General features: G+C 44.0%; 1 protein-coding gene across 1 annotated transcript in view; it reads left to right on the top strand.

Moving 5' to 3' along the window:
- LOC117367454 overlaps positions 1-19,721 on the top strand; it is a 232,252-nt gene that overhangs the window by 146,510 nt on the left and 66,021 nt on the right. The window contains exons 8-9 of the mRNA XM_033959999.1: positions 5,611-5,715; positions 7,347-7,436. Of these exons, the coding sequence (XP_033815890.1) occupies positions 5,611-5,715; positions 7,347-7,436 (195 nt within the window). The remainder of the gene's footprint in view (positions 1-5,610; positions 5,716-7,346; positions 7,437-19,721) is intronic.

The raw sequence follows: 19,721 nt of genomic DNA on the forward strand, positions 1-19,721 counted from the left end.
AGGCGGATGTTAATCGCCCTCTTAGTACGTCCCAAGTACACTAAATCGCAGGGGCATACAATAATATAAACAACCCGAAGGGTCTTACAGTTAGTGTTAGCCCTAGCTTTTACCACATAGCCTGATTGCGGGTCCATCCACTGGGGGCCCTCCAAAGTGCCAATGGTGCAACTCCCAGTTACCAAGACATCGGGGGAAGAGGTCCAACAGCAGCCTACAAGGGCTCCAAATGTAAAGACCAGAAACAGAGGGCGGGGCCAAGCTTGGGGCAGAGCAGTACGGATGAAGTAATGCCCCTCGTGATTAATTTATCCTCTTCAGTGGCCTTAACATCTGACCAAATGACAGTGCTTCAGTTTGGACTGGGTTATGTTATCCAGGAGAGACCGGATTTTTTCATTTTGAAGATTGCTTTTTATAAGTTTATTAGAAAGCTGCATATCAAGCTATTTTTCCAATCTCAGACGGACATCCCGAATCAGGAGGATCTTTCTATTGTTAGGAAGGAATCGAGATGGATTCCCCCGGGACAGATGGATCCGATTCTGAGTACATTTAAAGACTTAGTATTGGACAGGTTAACGAAGTTTGAAAGATCTTCCAAATCCTCTGATATTCACTATAATCTTTCCTTCCAACAGCATCAGGCACTTCGCCAACTTAGGGACATGGATAATATTATCATCACCAAAGCGGACAAAGGTGGGGCCATAGTGATCCAGGATGTTCAACAATATCAGGAGGAAGCTGACAGGCAATTGCAGGATTTAACAGCATATAAAGTTTTGCCGGATAATCCTACTGGCCCATTAATGAAAGAAATTTTCACTTTCATTACTCAGTATTATGAACAAGGCCATTTAACCTCTAAGGAGTATCAGTTCCTCCTAGAAAAGTATCCTAGGACTCCTGGAATTCACTTCGTGCCGAAAATTCATAAGAGTTTAACCATGCCCCCTGGGAGGCCCATAGTAAACACCAGAGATAGCCTGCTGGAGCCCCTCTCTAAATTTCTGGACATTTTCTTAAGGGCCGAAGCCACTAAGGTGAAATCATATTTGAAGGATTCTTCCCACTTTCTTAGGACCCTTCAGGAAGTAACTCCCCACAGAACTTCTATTTTAGTGACCTTTGATGTAGTGTCCCTGTATACTAAGATCCCCCAAAATGAAGCCCTATCTATCATTGAAGATATATTGGTAAATAGGACAGAACATCTGAGAATATCTAATTCTTTTCTCCTTAAATTGGCAGAATGGGTTCTTAAGGAGAGGTTTTTTGAGTATAATGGCACCTTTTACCAGCAAATAGAGGGGGTGGCTATGGGTGCCACTGTGGCTCCTTCTTAACGCTACTTTATATATGGGCAAATTTGAGACTGATGTAGTGTATCCCTCTGAATTTTTTCATTTTATCCAAGTCTGGAAAAGATTTTTAGACGATATTTTCTTTGTATGGATAGGTTCAGAGGGTGATCTGAATAGGTTTATCACTTGGATCAACACAAAAAATTCGAATCTACAGTTTGTGGCCCATTTTAGTACAACTAGGATTGAATTCCTGGATATACTCATAAATAAGGATGATGCAGGGTTGCACACTACTCTTTATAGAAAATCTGTGGCGCGGAATACACTTCTTCATTTTAACAGCTTTCACCCTTACCATCTGAGGCATAGTTTACCCATTAGCCAATATCTGAGGGTACGGAGGGTATGTTCTACTTTAGTTGAATTCAAAAGAGTAGCGAAGGATTTGGAAACCAGGTTCTTAGAAAGGGGTTATCCTAAAAGTTCTACGAGACAAGCTTACCTTAGAGCACATTACGCCCAGAGAGATCTTTTATTAAAAGAAAAAGAAAAAAGTAGTGGTGGTGAGGAGGACCGGCTCATATGTGTTTTGCCTTACTCTAAAGCATCAGGGGTTTTAATTTCCCAAATCAAGCAATTCTGGCCCATACTCAACCTGCATGAGGGGTTTGCTGAGCTCCCTCTGTTCTCCTACCGTAGGGGTAAGACCATTGGTCAGGCTCTTAGGAAAACTGGTAGGAAAGCATTAAACCCTGGTATGATCAGGGGTCACGAAAAGTGCCAGCAATGCCAATGGTGCAACTCCACTTTGGAGGGCCCCCAGTGGATGGACCCGCAATCAGACTATGTGGTAAAAGCTAGGGCTAACACTAACTGTAAGACCCTTCGGGTTGTTTATATTATTGTATGCCCCTGCGATTTAGTGTACGTGGGACGTACTAAGAGGGCGATTAACATCCGCCTCAATGAACACAAATCGCGGATTAACACAGCAGCCGTCCAAGCTCCCATAGTTCAACACTGTATAGATAAGGGACATGGGGTCCAACAATTAAAATGGAGAGTTATTGACAACATTGATGTTAATGAGCAGGAAGGGGATTGGGAACGGAAATTGAATATGCTAGAACAGCGGTGGATTTATCGATTAAACACCATAGTTCCTGCTGGGCTTAACAATGAGCTGGAATGGGCCTCGTTGATATGAGGGCTGGTCATGGGGTTTCCTTCCGTTATTAAAATTAAAATTAATAGTTATGTCTTATTGATTATAGTATGGACTCTGGCGTCATCTTTCCGTATTGTGTTGGGGAGCTGACTTCGGGGGCGTGAGTCTATAAAACATGTGATAGTGAGCTGTTCCGCCATTTCACATTTATGCAATGGTGGCTGAAAGTTACTAAAAGGTGAGAGGGGAAATATGGGAAAATGTTTTATTTAAATCATGCTTAGCTGTATTGAGGTGTTAGTATATACGTGATAGTGTGGAAGCTTAGGTTTCTTGTTTTATATTTCAGGGAGTGGGAATCTTGATAAAGCCCATCGATTCAAACGGGCGAAACATGTTGGTGTTAAGAATAAATCCTCCCTACACAGCGTCTTACTAGAAGCTAAGTACTTTTAGTATTTATATCTAATTACATAAATATTTGATAGCAAAGTGAAATACGAGCTGGTTCCTATGACGAGTGGGAGCGTAAAGCCATACACAATGAGAGCTTTCGAGTGTGTGGTGGCCCGCTGAGGACCAGTGAACATTAACCTTTAAGTTTGCCTGAATGAAGTCTAGCAAAGCTGCAAGATAACTTCTTTCAGCTGAGTTTGTTATTTGATAGTATCTTCATTCATATATATATTCCATTAACCTAGTGCTGGTGCTTACTAACCACATTACTAACACTAAGACACCCATAGAAATCCCTTGATGAATTTCCCTTCTAGTGTCTAAATAGTAACATAGTAACATAGTAGATGATGGCAGAAAAAGACCCTCATGGTCCATCCAGTCTGCCCAACAAAGCAACCATAGTCCGTCCACCACTCCGTATAGGCCCAGGTCACCCATTTATAATGCTGGTTGTGAAGTCACCACCATATCAGCCAAATAGGCAGCCAAATTTGATAGGGATGATAAGTTGAATACTGTTGGCAGTACACCACATATCGGTCAAGATGCCTTCCCCTCCATTCTAGACTGCTCAGTCCCATAACTTGAGGTATGTAGCAGTAAAATGATCAACACGCTGGAGTTGTCTACTCTTCATCTGTCTCTCGCCACATGCGGGACATAGACCGTACAAGTTTGTCCAACATCGGCCTCTGTTTTCCCTTGCTGGATTTGGCCATGTGTGGGACACAAACCATACAAGTCTGTCTGGCATTGGCCTCTGTTACCCTATGCGGGATATGGTCGCTCTTTGTCTTTCACCATGTACAAGACATAGAGGGCCGGATTCTGTATAGGACGCCTGGTCTTAGAAGCCGTCTAAACGGCTTTTGAGAATCGAAAACAGGGGTCCTATATAGAATCGCATCGCCCACCTAATACCACAATTCTCTAACCAGCATATATGTCACAGGCGCTGGATAGAGAATTGAGTTACCACTAAGCTGATCGTGGCAAGGGAATCTCCCTGCAACGATCAGTTTAGCGGCTGCAGGAGGGAGCTCGTCCCCCCATAAAGACTACCGGCAGGAGGGATGTCAAGTCCCTCCTGCCAGAACCCCTGAAGCCACCCCTCCACCTGAATGTTCACGGCAGGAGGAGTGTCCAATTCCAACTGCTGCCACCCCACTGAGACATCCACTGGTAGGAGGGATGTCCAATCCATCCTGCTGGAAACCCCTACCCCCTCTAAGATCATTGGCAGTAGGGATGCCAGAGAAGCTGCTTGCACTGGTGAAAATTTAAAGAGGTACAAGGTTGGAATGGAGTGTATGAGTGTAATGGAGGTGGCATGGAAAGAGTTGGGGATAGAGAGGATGATGTGGAGAGGTGCCACCGCCCCAGGCGCCTCCTGCCCTCGTTACACCATTGCTTCCAGGCCCTCTGATGGTCTTTTTGATCACTCCTCACCCCCTGAAACTTCAGGCTCCTTTTGATCCCCCCCAAAATCACCCACTGCAACAGTAATCCCCCCAATACCCCCCTGGCCCACCATCACTATGAGCCCATCCCAGACCTACCTATATCCCTGGTGGTCCAGTGACAGTATTGAGGGCTGGAGCGAAACCCACTCGCTCCTGCCCCTAGCAGCAACTTCCACAAAATGGCTGCCACAACCTCTTGTAATACTGCAGCTTTTGAGCTGTCCTAATTTTGGCCATGTAGCTATGTGAATTTCAGCACCCACATAACTGCTTGCTCTACCCCAATGCCACTCTATGTACCATTCCTTACCTGCCCACTTTTTATGGCCCAGTCAAAGCCAATATTCAGCAGCCCTGCCAGGTTAAGTGCCACTGAATATCAATGGGTTGGCTTAAATTACTTTGAATATCAGATGGAATGTGTTTGCTTTGTGACTCCACCCAAACCACCACCCTGAAATTACCAACAGGCGATGTAAAAGTGCTTCTTTTCATCATTTCATGTACTTTTATGCTCTTAATCCAAGGGGTAATTTTATAAAACAGGTTTAATGCACTTAAATCACAGTCCTCGCTTGTATTGCAGGGCTCTGTTATCTCATGGTTTTCTTCCTATCTTTCCCATCTCACCTTTAGCGTATGCTGTGGTGGATCCTCCACCACCATCCCGCTATCGGTTAGTGTACCTCAGGGCTTTGTCCTGGAACCACTTATTTGTTCCATCTACACTTTTTCCCTTGATGCTCTAATCTCTTCCCATGTCTTTCAGTATCACCTCTATGCCAACGACTCACAGATCTATCTCTCTACACTTGAAATCTCGACGGACATTTAATCCTGGTTTTCAACCTGCTTGTCTGACATTGCTACCTGGATGTCTCATTGCTATCTAAAATTAAACATGGCCAAGACTGAGCTCCTTATCTTCCCACCTAAACTCATCTCTCCTCTTCCCCCATTCTCTATTTCTGTGAACAATGGTCTCATCCTCCCTGTCTTGTTGGCTCGCAACCTTGGGATAAGCTTTGACTCATCTCTCTCCTTTTCTTCACATATCCAACAGACTGCCAAAACCTGTCATTTCTTTCTCTACAATATCACTAAAATCAGACCCTTCCTTTCAAAGTACACTGCTAAAGGTAATGCTCTGTCTCTGATGTGTTTCTGTGGTGAATGTCTAAGAGTATGCTATACTGTGTTGTATTTATAGTTTGTGCTGCTGATTACAGTGGAGCTCATTGTACGAGATATTCACCACTTCCAGTAGTACCTTCTTGTGACTGCAATGGGACCATTGCAACATCATTGGAAAAAGGTAAGGCCATAAAAACAAGTTTTTATAAACAATATTGCTGAAGGGTTGTCAGGTAAGATTTACCTCTTTGCGGATGATACCAAAATCTGCAATAGAGTAGACACGCTGGATGGTGTGAATAACATGAAGCTTGAAGAATCGTCTGAAATTTGGCAGCTAAAATTTAATACTAAGAAATGCAAGGTCATGCATTTATGCTGCAAAAGCACCGAGGGAATGGTACAGTTTAGGGGTGAAGAACTTATGTGCATGACAGAAGAGCGGGACTTGGATGTGATTATATGTGAAGATCTTAAGGTAGCCAAACAGGTTAAAAAAGTGACGGCGAAAGCTAGAAGGATGCTAGGTTGCATAGGGAAAGGTATGGCCAGTAGGAAAAAGGAGGTATTGATGCCCCTGTAAAATACTTTGGTGAGACCTCATTTAGAATACTGTGTACAATTCTGGAGGCTGCACCTTCAAAAATATATAAAAAGGATGGAGATGGTCCAGAGGAAGGCTACTAAAGTGGTATGTGGTCTTTGTCATAAGGCATATGAGGACAGACTTAAAGATCTCAATCTGTACTTTGGAGAAAAGGTGGGAGAGGGGAGATATGATAGAGATGTTTAAATACCTACGTAATGTAAATGCACATGAATAGAGTCTCTTTCATTTGACTCATATGCAATGAGAGGGCATAGGATGAAGTTAAGAGGTGATAGGCTCCGGAGTAATCTAAGGAAATACTTTTTTCAGAAAGGGTGGTAGATGCATGAAACAGTTTCCCAGAAGAGGTGGTGGAGACAGAGACTATGTCTGATTTCAAAAGGGCCTGGAATAGGCATGTGGGATCTCTTGGAGAGAGAAAGAGATAATGGTTACTGCAGATGGGCAGACTAGATGGACAATTTGGCTTTTATCTGCCATTATGTTTCTATGTTTCATTGTAATGAAAACTACTACTGGATCCTTTTGTGTGTGGCTGATCTCCAATTGGGCTATACATGGTCTTTTTATTGACTGATTTAATTTAAAAAATTGTTTAATGATAGCCTAGAACTCCTCTGCTCTTCTCTTTGTGACATCTATTGTTTGCAGTTGGATTTAGCTTATTTCTGACTTAACTTTAACTACTTTTTAAAACTAGCCATGTCAATCAGGAGTCTAAGTGGCAATGCAATTTCTTCTACTCCAGTGAGGCAGCAACTGTGAATGTGCAGCTTCTAGTTTCAGAAAAATAAATTTTCTGAATAGCTGAAATAGTTAGAAACTGCATTCTCTCAGAGTGCAGAAAACCAGTCAGTAAATTTTCAGAACAAAAGATAAATAAAAAGGGGCATCATTTCGTAAAGCTGCATGCACCAAAAAGTAAGTTCTTAAATTTCATCCTTTAAAAATTGGGTAACAAATGTAAAAACCATTAATAAGGTGTTGTATGTTCAAATTGTAAAAGGCCTAGTTTTGGATGATCATCAGTGCCATGATGTTTATTTTGTTGATATTACCAAAACTCCTCCTCCTTTCTTTACATGTTTTAACGCAATATAGTCAAGTATCCATTATCCTTTAATTTTTAATAATGCAATATGTAGAGACAAGTGCTGTTATATGTTAGATTCCTGACATTGTGTCTCTCTCCATTCCTTCAGTGTGTGGTGTTCCAATAAAGACTTGCATTGACTTTTGTGTGAGCACCAAGGCCCATGTGAACTGTTCTCTGTGTGTACCTCTATGCCCTGGTAAGTTCACTTTTATCTCTTGATATTTTTGAAACAAAATTAACTGTAACTATCAATTGGTGAGATGTTAAATAAAAAAATGTGTTATAGAAATTGCTTTCTATACTTTGTTATTCACTTGAACTGAGAATATCTAAGATGCAAAATGGGACAGGAGATATTTTAGTTACTGAAGCTATTGTGTAATAGTATATTACCAGTAATATAACAGAAGTGAAATACTATTGGATCAAAATTTAAACTTAGTGATTGGTATTTAAACACATTCCTGGATATTCAGCACTGGCCATTATCCAGATAGTGACACTGAAAATCTGGGAATACTGCCAAACACTGAAATTCTTCAAAGACAAACAGATGCCATTATTCTGATGAATGACATCATCCGATGGATCCCAGTATGGTAACCACTCCTCAGCAGCTTTCTAGAAGTAGTTAGGAGCAATGCACCACACATGTGCACGTCTTCCCATCTGTCATCTCACAGGAGGAAGGTGTGGCCTAGTGGTTAGAGTCCCAGCCTCATCACCCTGAGGTTATAGGTTCAAATCCCACACTGCTACTTGTGACCCTGGGCAAGTCACTTAATCCCCCCATTGCCCTAGGTAAATTATGAGCCTGCCAGGACAGATAGGGAAAATGCTTGAGTATCTGATTGTAAACTGCTTAGATAGGCAATATATAAATACCTAAAAAAAATAAATCAATTCAGTCATCTTCTATCTGTAGAGCAATACGAATGCTGTTTCTTTAGCTCTCCCTTAACTTAAGAACATAAGCAGTGCCTCTGCTGGGTCAGACCAGAGGTCCATCATGCCCAGCAGTCTGCTCATGTGGCGGCCCATCAGGTCCAGGACCTGTATAGTAATCCTCTATCTATACCCTTCTATCCCCTTTACCTTCAGGAAATTATCTAATCCCTTCTTGAACCCCAATACCGTAGTCTGTCCTATCACACCCTCCTTAAGTGCATTCCAGCTGTCCACCACCCTTTGGGTGAAGAAGAACTTCCTAGCATTAGTTCTGAATCTGTCCCCTCTTAATTTTTCCGAATGCCCTCTCGTTCTTGTAGTTTTTTAAAGTTTGAAGAATCTGTCCCTTACATCTCTTCTCTTGTTGTGATTGCCATGTGTTGCTGCTCTGCTTCATTTAGTTTTGTTCCTTCATATAAGTATCATGCAAAACCAGATTCTTTCCTTTTTTTTTTGTTTTAGGAGGGAAGGCTTGCTTTTAGACAAGTTTTTCGCACCTTGGAGTTAATTTTCCACAGCTCCCTAGGCTCCCTTAAGCCTTGAGCTCCCAAGCATTTGAATTCACCTTGGTTATTTTTTTCAGACATGTCCCAGTGATTTTAAGAAGTGCACAGGTGTAACAGGACCATGTCCTTCATGAACACTCATAATTGGTGCCTGTAGTGCCTGGGGCCCAATCATAATCCTTCGTCTTGCAAATTCTGTTCATAAGTGTCAAAAAAAGAAATGAAAATGAGTTTATGGTGCAAACCAGTCCATTGATTTCAACATAAATAGCATTGATTTCTATGGCTTCAGGATCCATATCTGACACTGGTATAATATCAACATAAAGGAGGTCACCTGCCTCTACATCAAACGTCAATTGTACCCATCAGGATTGGGCATCCTCCAATCCCACTTCTGAGATCATGGAAGGATTCATCTTTGTCCTCGTTGATGCTGAGGGACCCCAATGCTATGTGTCAGGTGGAGGCCAAAAAGCATTGGCATGACATCAAAAGCCCTATAGCAGGGGTAGGGAACTCTGGTCCTCGAGAGCCATATTCCAGTCGGGTTTTCAGGATTTCCTCAATGAATATGCATGAGATCTATTTGCATGCACTGCTTTCAATGCATATTCATTAGGGAAATCCTGAAAAACCCAACTGGAATACGGCTCTCTAGGACCGGAGTTCCCTACCCCTGCCCTATAGAAACATAGAAACAAGATGGAAGATAAAGGCCAAAAGACTTCAAAGCACGCCTGATGTGAGAGCAGCTCACTGTCCCAGGAACCACATAAAATGCAGCAGCTTCCATCAAGCTGAGACCAGATCATAGATTCAGGCCTGATGATTTCCAGGGATGTAAGCCCCAGATGAGCCCCAACCTTTACAAGGAGTGGCTCCAGGCCACAATACAGGAAGAGGTTCTTCTGACTCGACACAATACAACGGCATTGATGGCATCAATAACAGCTCTTTGAGAGCCCCATCCCATCTTCATAGGTCATATCCTGCCTATCAGGTATGCATTAACACTGGTGTCTTGATCACTGAAACTGTGTCAATTTCCTCAGTGCCCTAATCCTGAGCCTGGCCACAGTGTCAGTAGACTGAGGCAGGCTCAGAATGTTTCTCTTAGAGAAGTATTATTCTGATTGACCACTCCTGGATGTCTGAAGAGGCACCCGGAGTTATGTTATATTACCATGTTTCCCCGAAAATAAGACCTACTCCGAAAATAAGCCCTACCATGATTTTCAGGGTAGGTCTTAATATAAGCCTACCCCCGAAAAAAGCCCTAGTCATAGGCAGCTGTGCTTCCTCCCGCTGCGCAGCCGAACTGCCAAACCCCTGCTGACCCTCCATCCTTCCCTCCCAACTGATCCCTGCCGACCGCGACCATAAATACCTTACTGCAGAGGAGCGTGGGGCCAGCATTACTCACAGGCTTACACTAACTTCTACTGGTTTGAATAATGAAATAAAGTGGTTTCAGCTCTGATTTCTATGGTTGAATTTTAGATTTCCAGCGTTGTTTTGAAGCTCCACCTGTGGTCAGCATGAGCATGCCACGATTGGTTGTCCCGAGTATAGTCTCTGTTTTGGCTCCACCCAGTAGAGGGGCGGTTTTGATAAGATTTTTACTGACGGATTTCTCCCTTGATCTGGTTTTTGTTGTGTGGGACTGTTTTTTAATTGACGTCAGCGCGTTGAGAATTTATGTGGAGCTTCCCTGCACCTGTATTAAGTCGTTCTCTTCTTTGCTGTCAGTTAGTTCGGGTGGAGCGGGCTCGAGGGAAATATGAGACAGCGTTAGTATTATAATCACAAAGCTTTAAGACCGGAGCGGTTGTGGGACGGGTCCCAGCAACTCCACCACTTAAGATAAGTACTGTTTAGCTAAAATGTGAGATCTGTGTTTGTATGTGGTGGAATGAGATGGTGATCAGCTGTGATGGTCTCATTAACAACTTGCTCCGTATTTAATCACTAGAGTTTGGTTGTTGGGTCTGAGCTTTTCACACACACATATTTTGTATGTCTTTATATATTTAAAGAGATTGTAATACAAAAATATTATAAGGTGATTCTGTATTCATATGAAGATCACCTAACTGAAGTAGAATTTTTCATATATTTTTTGAGTATGGTCACAGTTACAAATACATAGTTATAAGTTTAAGTAAGTCATCTTTGACTCATCATCACTATGTCCAAGGAGTTACATTGGACAGTTTAGAAATGGGCTTTTACAATTACCATTTCAGTTATTTCCAGGTTGGCTCCCTGTCTTAGTACAAAAATGCTTTTTAAAGTTTTCTGAATCTGAGATAGTGATCACAAGATTTTAGAGTAAGTGGTACTTGGTTCTAGCATTTTGCTAGTTGATATTAGATGGATAAGGTAATTTGCTTGGTAGACTTTATATTGTTGCATGCTGGGAATTTTAAGTGGAAAAGTTCCTCTGTCTTCACCATCTTAGGCTTAACTGAGTCCCTCTTCTCTCTATCACAGCTGAGGGATCATTTCTTCACAATGAAATTGTCAGGCTACTGAGGAAAAACAGTGATTAAGAATGGTGAGGTGAGATTGCAGGTCCTAAGAGCTGATGTTTTCCTTTCCAAACAGTATAGCTGCTGATTTCACTTCTGAGACATCATTTAAAAAGCCTCCATTGATGAATTATTTTGTGAGGTGAAAGAGTAATATTCATCGAGATGAGTGCATGGTCAGATAATGTTATTGGAAAAACTGTAGACCTTGAAATTTTAGGAATAAGAAATTTATAAGTAAGAAAATAGTCAAAATGGCAGGCCTTCACCTTCCCAGTGCATCCTGGGATGTAATAGGCTAAGGCTAATAGCCTAAGGCTAATATTCTCCCAGGTGGGCAAGGTAGGAGGGGCCTTAGGCATCTGGGCTAATCAGGTCATTACGCCCCTTCCTAGTGCAGCTTGGGATGCACTGGGAGGGGCCTCTGATTGGCCAGGTCTGAGGACCTATTTCCCTTCCACATCAACTGATTGTTGTATAATTTAGAGTCTTTTTAATAATAATAGAGACGCCTCTTTTTTTAATACAGCTGGTGAGTGGAGTTTGGTTTTCATCTGCTTGGTTCTCTGCTGAATTAAGGACTCTTTGCAGGAGCAGGAAAATTGTGTTAACTAGTTTTCCAGCCTGACCTTTTAGCAAGCTCATTTTTAAAGTCTGACTGACCAAACTCAGCTTTAAAGTCTTACCTTACAAGCAATAACAGGGGTTATCACCATAACACAGCTTGATAATCACTCCTCTAAATCTGTGGTTCTTTACTCTAAAAGCTACAAGAACTTGCCAACCAAGAATTAGGCAGGTCTTTTATAGTAACATATTCTTAAGTATATACTAGTCTTTAAGCCCGTTACATTAACGGGTGCTAGAATAAGAGTTTTTAACCTCATGCAAAATTGTCATTTGTTTAATAAGACATTAACTATTTTTTTCTGCAGCCCTCCAAGTACCCTATTTTTTTCTGCAACCCTCACAGTTAAAGTTTAACATCTTTCCTTTCTCAAAACTGACACATTTCAATCACTGTATGGAAAATAAAATCATTTTCCCTACCTTTGTTGTCTGGTGACTATTTTTCTGTGCTTTTAACTATGTTTCCAGGGCCTCCTGCATGCTTCTCCCTTGGTCCTCCTTCCCTCCCACTTTGGTCTCTCCCTCACTCCATGGGTCCAACTTTTCACTCTCTGCCCTTTCCCCCTTCCCCAGTGTAACATTTCTCCTTCCCTCCTTTCTGCCCTCCCTATCCATCTCACCCTCTACACGTCCAACACTTTCTGCTTCCTGCACACTTCCTCTCTCTGTCATTGCCTCTTCCCTTAGTGGCATCCCTCTTTCCACCCCCCAACTCAACATGCTTTTTCCCCATGCACCATCTCACCTTTCCTTTCCCTTCCTTTCTGCCAGGCCAAGCAGCAACTCTTCTCCCTTCCTTTTACCTCTCCCTGTCCAACAGTACCCCTTCTCCCCTGTCCAGCAGCACCTCTTCTCCCTTCCTTTTACCTCCCATTTCCAGCAGTACCCCTTCCCTGCTCCCCCTATCCTGCATCCGCTAGCTTTAGTTTAGCTTTAGCTGCAGTTTCATCAGGCAGCCTCGGGGCTTTTGCTAGGCTGGCCCACCTCGCATCATCGAAGTGGGCCGCCTAGCAAAGGCCCCGCAGCTTCTTGATGAAACCACGGCTAAAACTAAACTAAAGCTACCTGCTGCTGGTCCAGGGGTCAGCCAGCGTCAGCGATCAGGGCAGAAGGCAGAAAAAGATCTTGACCTCCTCACCGATCCAGCGGGCAGGCAGGAATCGAGGCAGGAGCCCGATCCTGCAGGGGCATTGAGCTGTTTCCGCCCCCCCCCCCCCCCCCGAGTCCAGCGGGGGCCTACTCTTAAAAAGCGAGCAGTGTGGAAGCTGCATATTTAAAAGATCTTGACCTCCTCACCGATCCAGCGGGCAGGCAGGAATCGAGGCAGGAGCCCGATCCTGCAGGGGCGTTGAGCCGTTTCCGCCCCCCCCGAGTCCAGCGGGGGCCTACTCTTAAAAAGCGAGCAGCGCCAACGGCGCTCTGCCGTTCGGCACGCCGGCGAAGGCGCACGGCAAAGGCGCGTGCACCTTAGTGTGCGCCTTTGTGAAGCGACACTTGTTGAAGCAACAAAACATTAAATCCTCAAAATAACCTGTCTAACCTGATAATTTGTTGCACTGTTTATCTCCATAATAACCTATACAGACTGATAAGTTGTTAGTACTGTTTATCTTCATAATAACCTATACAGACTGATAAGTTGATAGTACTGTTTATCTCCAAAACAATTTATACGTCTTCCATATAGTCAGATAAGTTGATATTACTGTCTATCTCCAAAATAACCTGTATAGCCTGATAAGTCAATAGCCTGATAAGTTACTAGTACTGTCTATCCCCTAAATAACCTGACAAGCATAGACAAACTGCTATAGCTGACACTCTTATACTCCTTTGTTAGTTCTTCTTATTCCTACATAACTTTGATAGCACTCCCCCGAACCAGTAGGGACCCTCACAATTCAAAGAAGAGCTCCACTTCTCATAACAGTGGGAAGAAAAACTCACCCACCTCTGAACTCACTACTGAAGGTCACAGACGCTACAGAACAAAGGGAAAAAATAAAAATAAAAACGCCCCCTCCTCCCCTAACCTCCCCACACCTCCCAAAACCTTGCACATCACACCAGTTACCAAACAGCAGAATCTCCTGCATCCTACACAAAAATCACCATGCCTCCCAACTTTTCTACAAGCGTACTCCTACATCTACTACTCTTCCTACTCCTAACCAACAGAAAAACAGAAGGTTATCATACATCCTCTATCCCAACCTTAACAGAATCCCATAGGCTCTCTCTACCTACCAGAAAACTTTACTCGCCCAGAAACCTGATATATTGCTCCTCACTCAACCACATCAGCATACCAACCAGCTGGGGAAAAAGACCACCCCCAAAACCAAAGTCAGAAAACCGCAACCATCATCCACAAACCAAAGAAAATCTCCTCCACCCAAACTGCTCACCCACTCCCCAAATTTCTCAACATCTCATTATCCTGCGCATACATGGCATCGAAGGCAGAGGGGCTGGAATCGCTATGGGTCAAATTGCCGGCAAACAAGAGTGCAGGCATAAAACTGGGGCTGTACTATCGCCCACCTGGTACGGCAGAAAGAGTCGGACATGACTTGGAAGCTGAAATGAGGCAGGAATGCAGGACTGGAAAGGTAACAGTGATGGGGGACTTCAACTACCCGGGGATAGACTGGAGTACGGGTCACTCCAACTGCACTAGGGAAACAGGATTTGTAGAAACTGTGAGGGACTGCTTCATGGAGCAGCTGGTCAGGGAACCGACGCGAGGGGGTGCCACTCTTGACCTCATCCTAAACGGATTAGGGGGGCCTGCAAGAGGGGTAGAAGTGGGAGGACCACTAGGCAACAGTGATCACAATGCGATCAGATTCACATTAGAAAGGGGGACACCCATAGTAAGGAGGACCGCAACAACTGCGCTCAACTTCAGGAAAGGGAACTATGTTGCTATGAGGGAAATGGTGGGGAGGAAGCTCAGAAACATCTTTAGGATGGAGACTGTAGGAAGCGCCTGGACCCTATTCAGGGACACCCTGCAGGAAGCACAAAGAATGTACGTCCCCAGTTTCAGGAAAGGCTGCAAGAACAAACGGTCAAAGGACCCGGTTTGGATGTCAACTGAAGTAAAGAGGGCAATTAACGACAAAAAAATATCCTTCCGGAGATGGAAAAAGGACCCAATGGAGGAAAATCACCAGGCACACAGGAAATGCCAAGAGGAATGCCACCGAGAGGTTAGAAAAGCAAAAGGGGAATACGAAGAGGGGCTGGCCAGGGAGGCGAAAAACTTCAAGGCATTCTTCAGTTACATAAAGGGGAAGCGACCAGCGAGAGAGGAGGTGGGGCCGTTGGACGACGGGGATAGGAAGGGAGTGATTAAGGAGGATAAAGAGGTAGCTGAGAGGTTGAACACGTTCTTCTCGTCAGTTTTCACGAGCGAAGATACATCTAATATACCAGACTCAGAGGAGCTCATGAGTGGGGAACAGGCCGAAAAATTGGAGCACATAGAGGTAAGTAAGGAGGATGTCCTGAAACAGATAGGCAGGTTAAAATGCGGCAAATCACCGGGCCCGGACGGGATCCACCCAAGGGTTCTGAAGGAACTAAGACAAGAAATAGCGGGCACAATCCAGCATGTTTGCAACCTATCCTTGAAAACTGGAGAGGTACCAGAGGACTGGAAATTGGCGAATGTCACACCTATCTTCAAGAAGGGATCAAGGGGTGACCCCGGGAACTACAGGCCGGTGAGCCTGACTTCAATTATAGGGAAGATGGTGGAAGCTATGATCAAGGACGGCATTTGCGAACACATCGAGAGGAATGGCCTACTGAGAACAAGTCAGCACGGATTCTGTAAAGGAAGGTCGTGCCTAACGAATCTTCTGTACTTCTTTGAGGGAATAAGCAGTAGGGTGGACAATGGGGAACCCATAGACATCATTTACCTTGATTTTCAAAAGGCTTTCGACAAGGTACCACATGAAAGGCTGCTTAGGAAACTGTGGAACCACGGGGTGGGAGGGGATGTGCACAGATGGATCAAGCACTGGTTGTCGGGTAGACTGCAGAGGGTCGGAGTAAAGGGCCAATATTCTGACTGGCGGGGAGTCACGAGCGGTGTGCCACAGGGATCGGTGCTGGGGCTGTTACTCTTCAACATATTTATCAATGACCTGGAAAAGGAGGCAAAGTGCGAGGTTATAAAATTTGCAGACGATACCAAACTGTGCGGCAGAGTTAGGTCCAGGGAGGAGTGTGAGGACCTGCAAAGGGACCTGGACAAGCTGGAAGACTGGGCAAACAAATAGCAAATGCGCTTTAACGTGGAAAAATGCAAGGTCATGCATATAGGGAAAAAGAACCCGTTGTTCAACTACAAATTGGGGGGGGCATTGTTGGGAGACAGCAGACTCGAGAGAGACTTGGGTGTACTGGTGGATGCATCACTGAAGCCATCTGCACAGTGCGCAGCAGCCTCAAAAAAAGCCAACAGGATGCTGGGCATCATAAAGAGGGGCATAACAACCAGGACGCGGGAAGTCATCATGCCATTGTATCGAGCAATGGTGCGTCCGCATCTGGAATACTGCGTTCAGTATTGGTCGCCGCACCTCAAGAAGGACATGGCGGTACTTGAGAGAGTCCAAAGGAGAGCAACGAAACTGGTAAGAGGGCTGGAACACTGCCCATACGCCGAGAGGTTGGATAGGCTGGGGTTCTTCTCTCTGGAAAAAAGGAGGCTCAGGGGAGATATGATAGAGACCTTCAAGATCATGAGGGGCATAGAGAGGGTGGATAGGGACAGATTCTTCAGACTGAGGGGGACAACAGGTATGAGGGGGCATTCGGAGAAACTGAAGGGAGATAGGTTCAAAACAAATGCGAGGAAGTTTTTCTTCACCCAAAGGGTCGTGGACACTTGGAATGCGCTACCGGAGGAAGTGATCAGGCAGAGTACGTTGCAGGGATTCAAACAGGGTTTGGACGGAATCCTGAGGGATAAAGGGATCGTGGGATACTGAGAGAAGTGCTGGGATGTAACACAAGTATAGAAAACTAAACAGGTAATAAGTATAGTATAGAAAGCCAAGCAGGTCGTGCATGTGCGAGGCCGGAGGGTTAGGATTTCGATGGGAAATTAGGACTTAAATGAGAAACCAGGGTGGCAAGGGGGCCCCTTCTGGTGATTCAGACAGGTTGTGACCTGTTGGGCCACCGTGGGAGCGGACTGCTGGGCAGGATGGACCTATGGTCTGACCTGGCGGAGGCACTGCTTATGTTCTTATGTTCTTATCAGATCAATAAGCACAAAAGCAGACCTCATTAAGGACTGGATAGTTAAAACGCAACTAAGCTGCTTATTCCTATCCAAAACCTGGCTAACCTCGGAATCCGATCCCACCATCACAGAACTATGCCCTACGGGTTACAAAATAGAACTGATCTGCAGGAAAAAAAAACGTGGTGGAGGTCTAGCCATCATACTCAAAAACAACATCAATATAAAGACCCTAGACAAACACACCACCCCTCACCTAGATCTCCTAGCCTGTCAACTATCCAATGATTCTCTCACTGGAACACTAACATGCATCCTCTGTTACTCAACACCAGGAAAATGGAATGATAACAAACAAGATATCGAAGAATTTATTTACCAGAACTCCCTAACCTCACCTCATAATCTAATCCTAGGAGATATAAACCTCCATCTTGAAGATCACACCTCTAAACAAGTAATAAATTTACTCTCATTCCTCAAAGCACTGAACTACCAGATCCTTAACCCCCAACCCACACACGAAAAAGTCCACCAACTAGATGTCGCTGCTTACATGACCCAACACCCTCACAAACCCGAAATCCATATCTCAAATGGGGCCTGGCACCCCTCACTCTGGTCAGACCACTATAAATACACCTTTAACATCAACTGGCCTCAAAGCATGAACAAACAACCTCCAAAAAAAACCTCCTTCAAAACACGCCAAAAAATCGAACCCCCCACATTCTGGGATAAAGCAGACCACGCCATCACCAACACAGCCCCCAACGAATTCATATCCCAATGGCGAACCATAAGCGAAACCATCCTGAATGAACTAGCCCCAGAAAAACTAAAATTTAAAATATGTAGACCTTCTGATAAATGGTTCGACTCCGAACTCCTCCAATCAAAAAAGCTCTGCAGACAACTAGAGAGAGACTGGAAAAAAAATAAGAGCTTAGAACACACTAAAACAGCATGGAGAAATCAAATTAACCAATACAAAACCAAACTCAAGGAAAAACGGAACGCCTACTACTCCAAAATGATAGGCACAAAAATCCCAGACACAAAAAAGCTATTCAACCTAGTAAAGAACCTCACTGATACTAAGCCTTACCTTGCCACTCAAGGTATCCACCCACCGACAGCCATCCACCTAGCAGACCACTTCAAAAACAAGATCACTAATATCAGAACTGCATTCATCAATACACCCACCCATCTCGAAAAGATAACAACAAACCCAACAACAGGTGAAGCCATCGTAGCAGACAGAAGCTGGTCCAACTTCCCAATCCTACTTTGGTCGGATATGAACCGACTCTACAATAAATACAGCCATGCTTCCAGCGAACTAAATAATTGCCCCACCTACCTATTATCAAACGCCTCCACCACATTCAAAACCAACTTTATGCTATGGATTCAAACCACATTAACAGAAGGCCAATTCCCACAGGACCTAGGAGAGATCTTAATCACCCCAATCATGAAAGATCACAAAGGCCCAATAGATAGCCCCTCCAACTACAGACCTATCGCTTCAATTCCAATATACGTCAAAATAATAGAAGGCCTAGTTACACAATACCTCACAAACTACCTGGAAAAACATAACCTACTCCACCCCTCACAATCAGGATTTCGAACTAACCATAGTACAGAAACACTACTAGTCTCTCTTCTAGATACAGCCCGCCAACACATCAGTAAAGGAAAAAAAGATGATACTAATACAACTTGACCTCTCTGCAGCATTTGACCTAGTTGACCACACCTTATTACTACAGATACTCGACGCCATAGGGATCTCAGGCAAAGTTTCAAGGTTTCAAGGGTTCCTCAAATCAAGACCCTATAGGGTAAAATACAATGATATCAAATCAGAGCCATGGGTAAATCCCTGCGGAGTTCCACAAGGATCACCTCTCTCACCTACACTCTTCAACCTCTTTATCTCTTCCCTAGGAGCCACCTTAGATAACCTAAATATCACATCCTTTAGCTATGCAGACGACATCACCATACTCCTCTCCTTCGACCCATCAGAGCCCACCACCACCGCAAAGCTGGAAACAACCCTAGATACAGTAGAAAAATGGATGATGGATCACAAACTAAAACTAAACTCAGAAAAAACAAAATTCCTCCTGCTCGAAAAGGCCAAATCTCCCACCATCACAGAACTGATAATCAAAAATACCAAATACCCAATACAACCCGAACTAAAACTACTAGGAGTTACCATAGACAGATGTTGCACAATGCAGTCCCAAATCAACAAGACGACCCAGAAAGCTTTCCTAACCATGAGAAACCTACGCAAAATCAGAAAATTCTTCAACCAAGCACAATTCAGACTAGTCATACAATCCCTAGTCTTAGGTCTGCTGGACTATTGCAACTCCCTATATCTTCCTAGTCCAGCCATTATGATAAAGCAACTCCAGACCATACAAAACACCGCCCTCAGACTGATCTACTCACTTAGAAAATATGATGACATAACAACTGCCTTCTTAGACTCCCACTGGCTACCCATACAAGCACGAATTCAATTCAAATTCCACTGCCTATTATTCAAAGCAGTACAAGGCTCTTCCCCA

This window comes from Geotrypetes seraphini, chromosome 10 (genome assembly GCF_902459505.1).
Source record: "Geotrypetes seraphini chromosome 10, aGeoSer1.1, whole genome shotgun sequence".
Classification (NCBI taxonomy): Eukaryota; Metazoa; Chordata; class Amphibia; order Gymnophiona; family Dermophiidae; genus Geotrypetes; species Geotrypetes seraphini.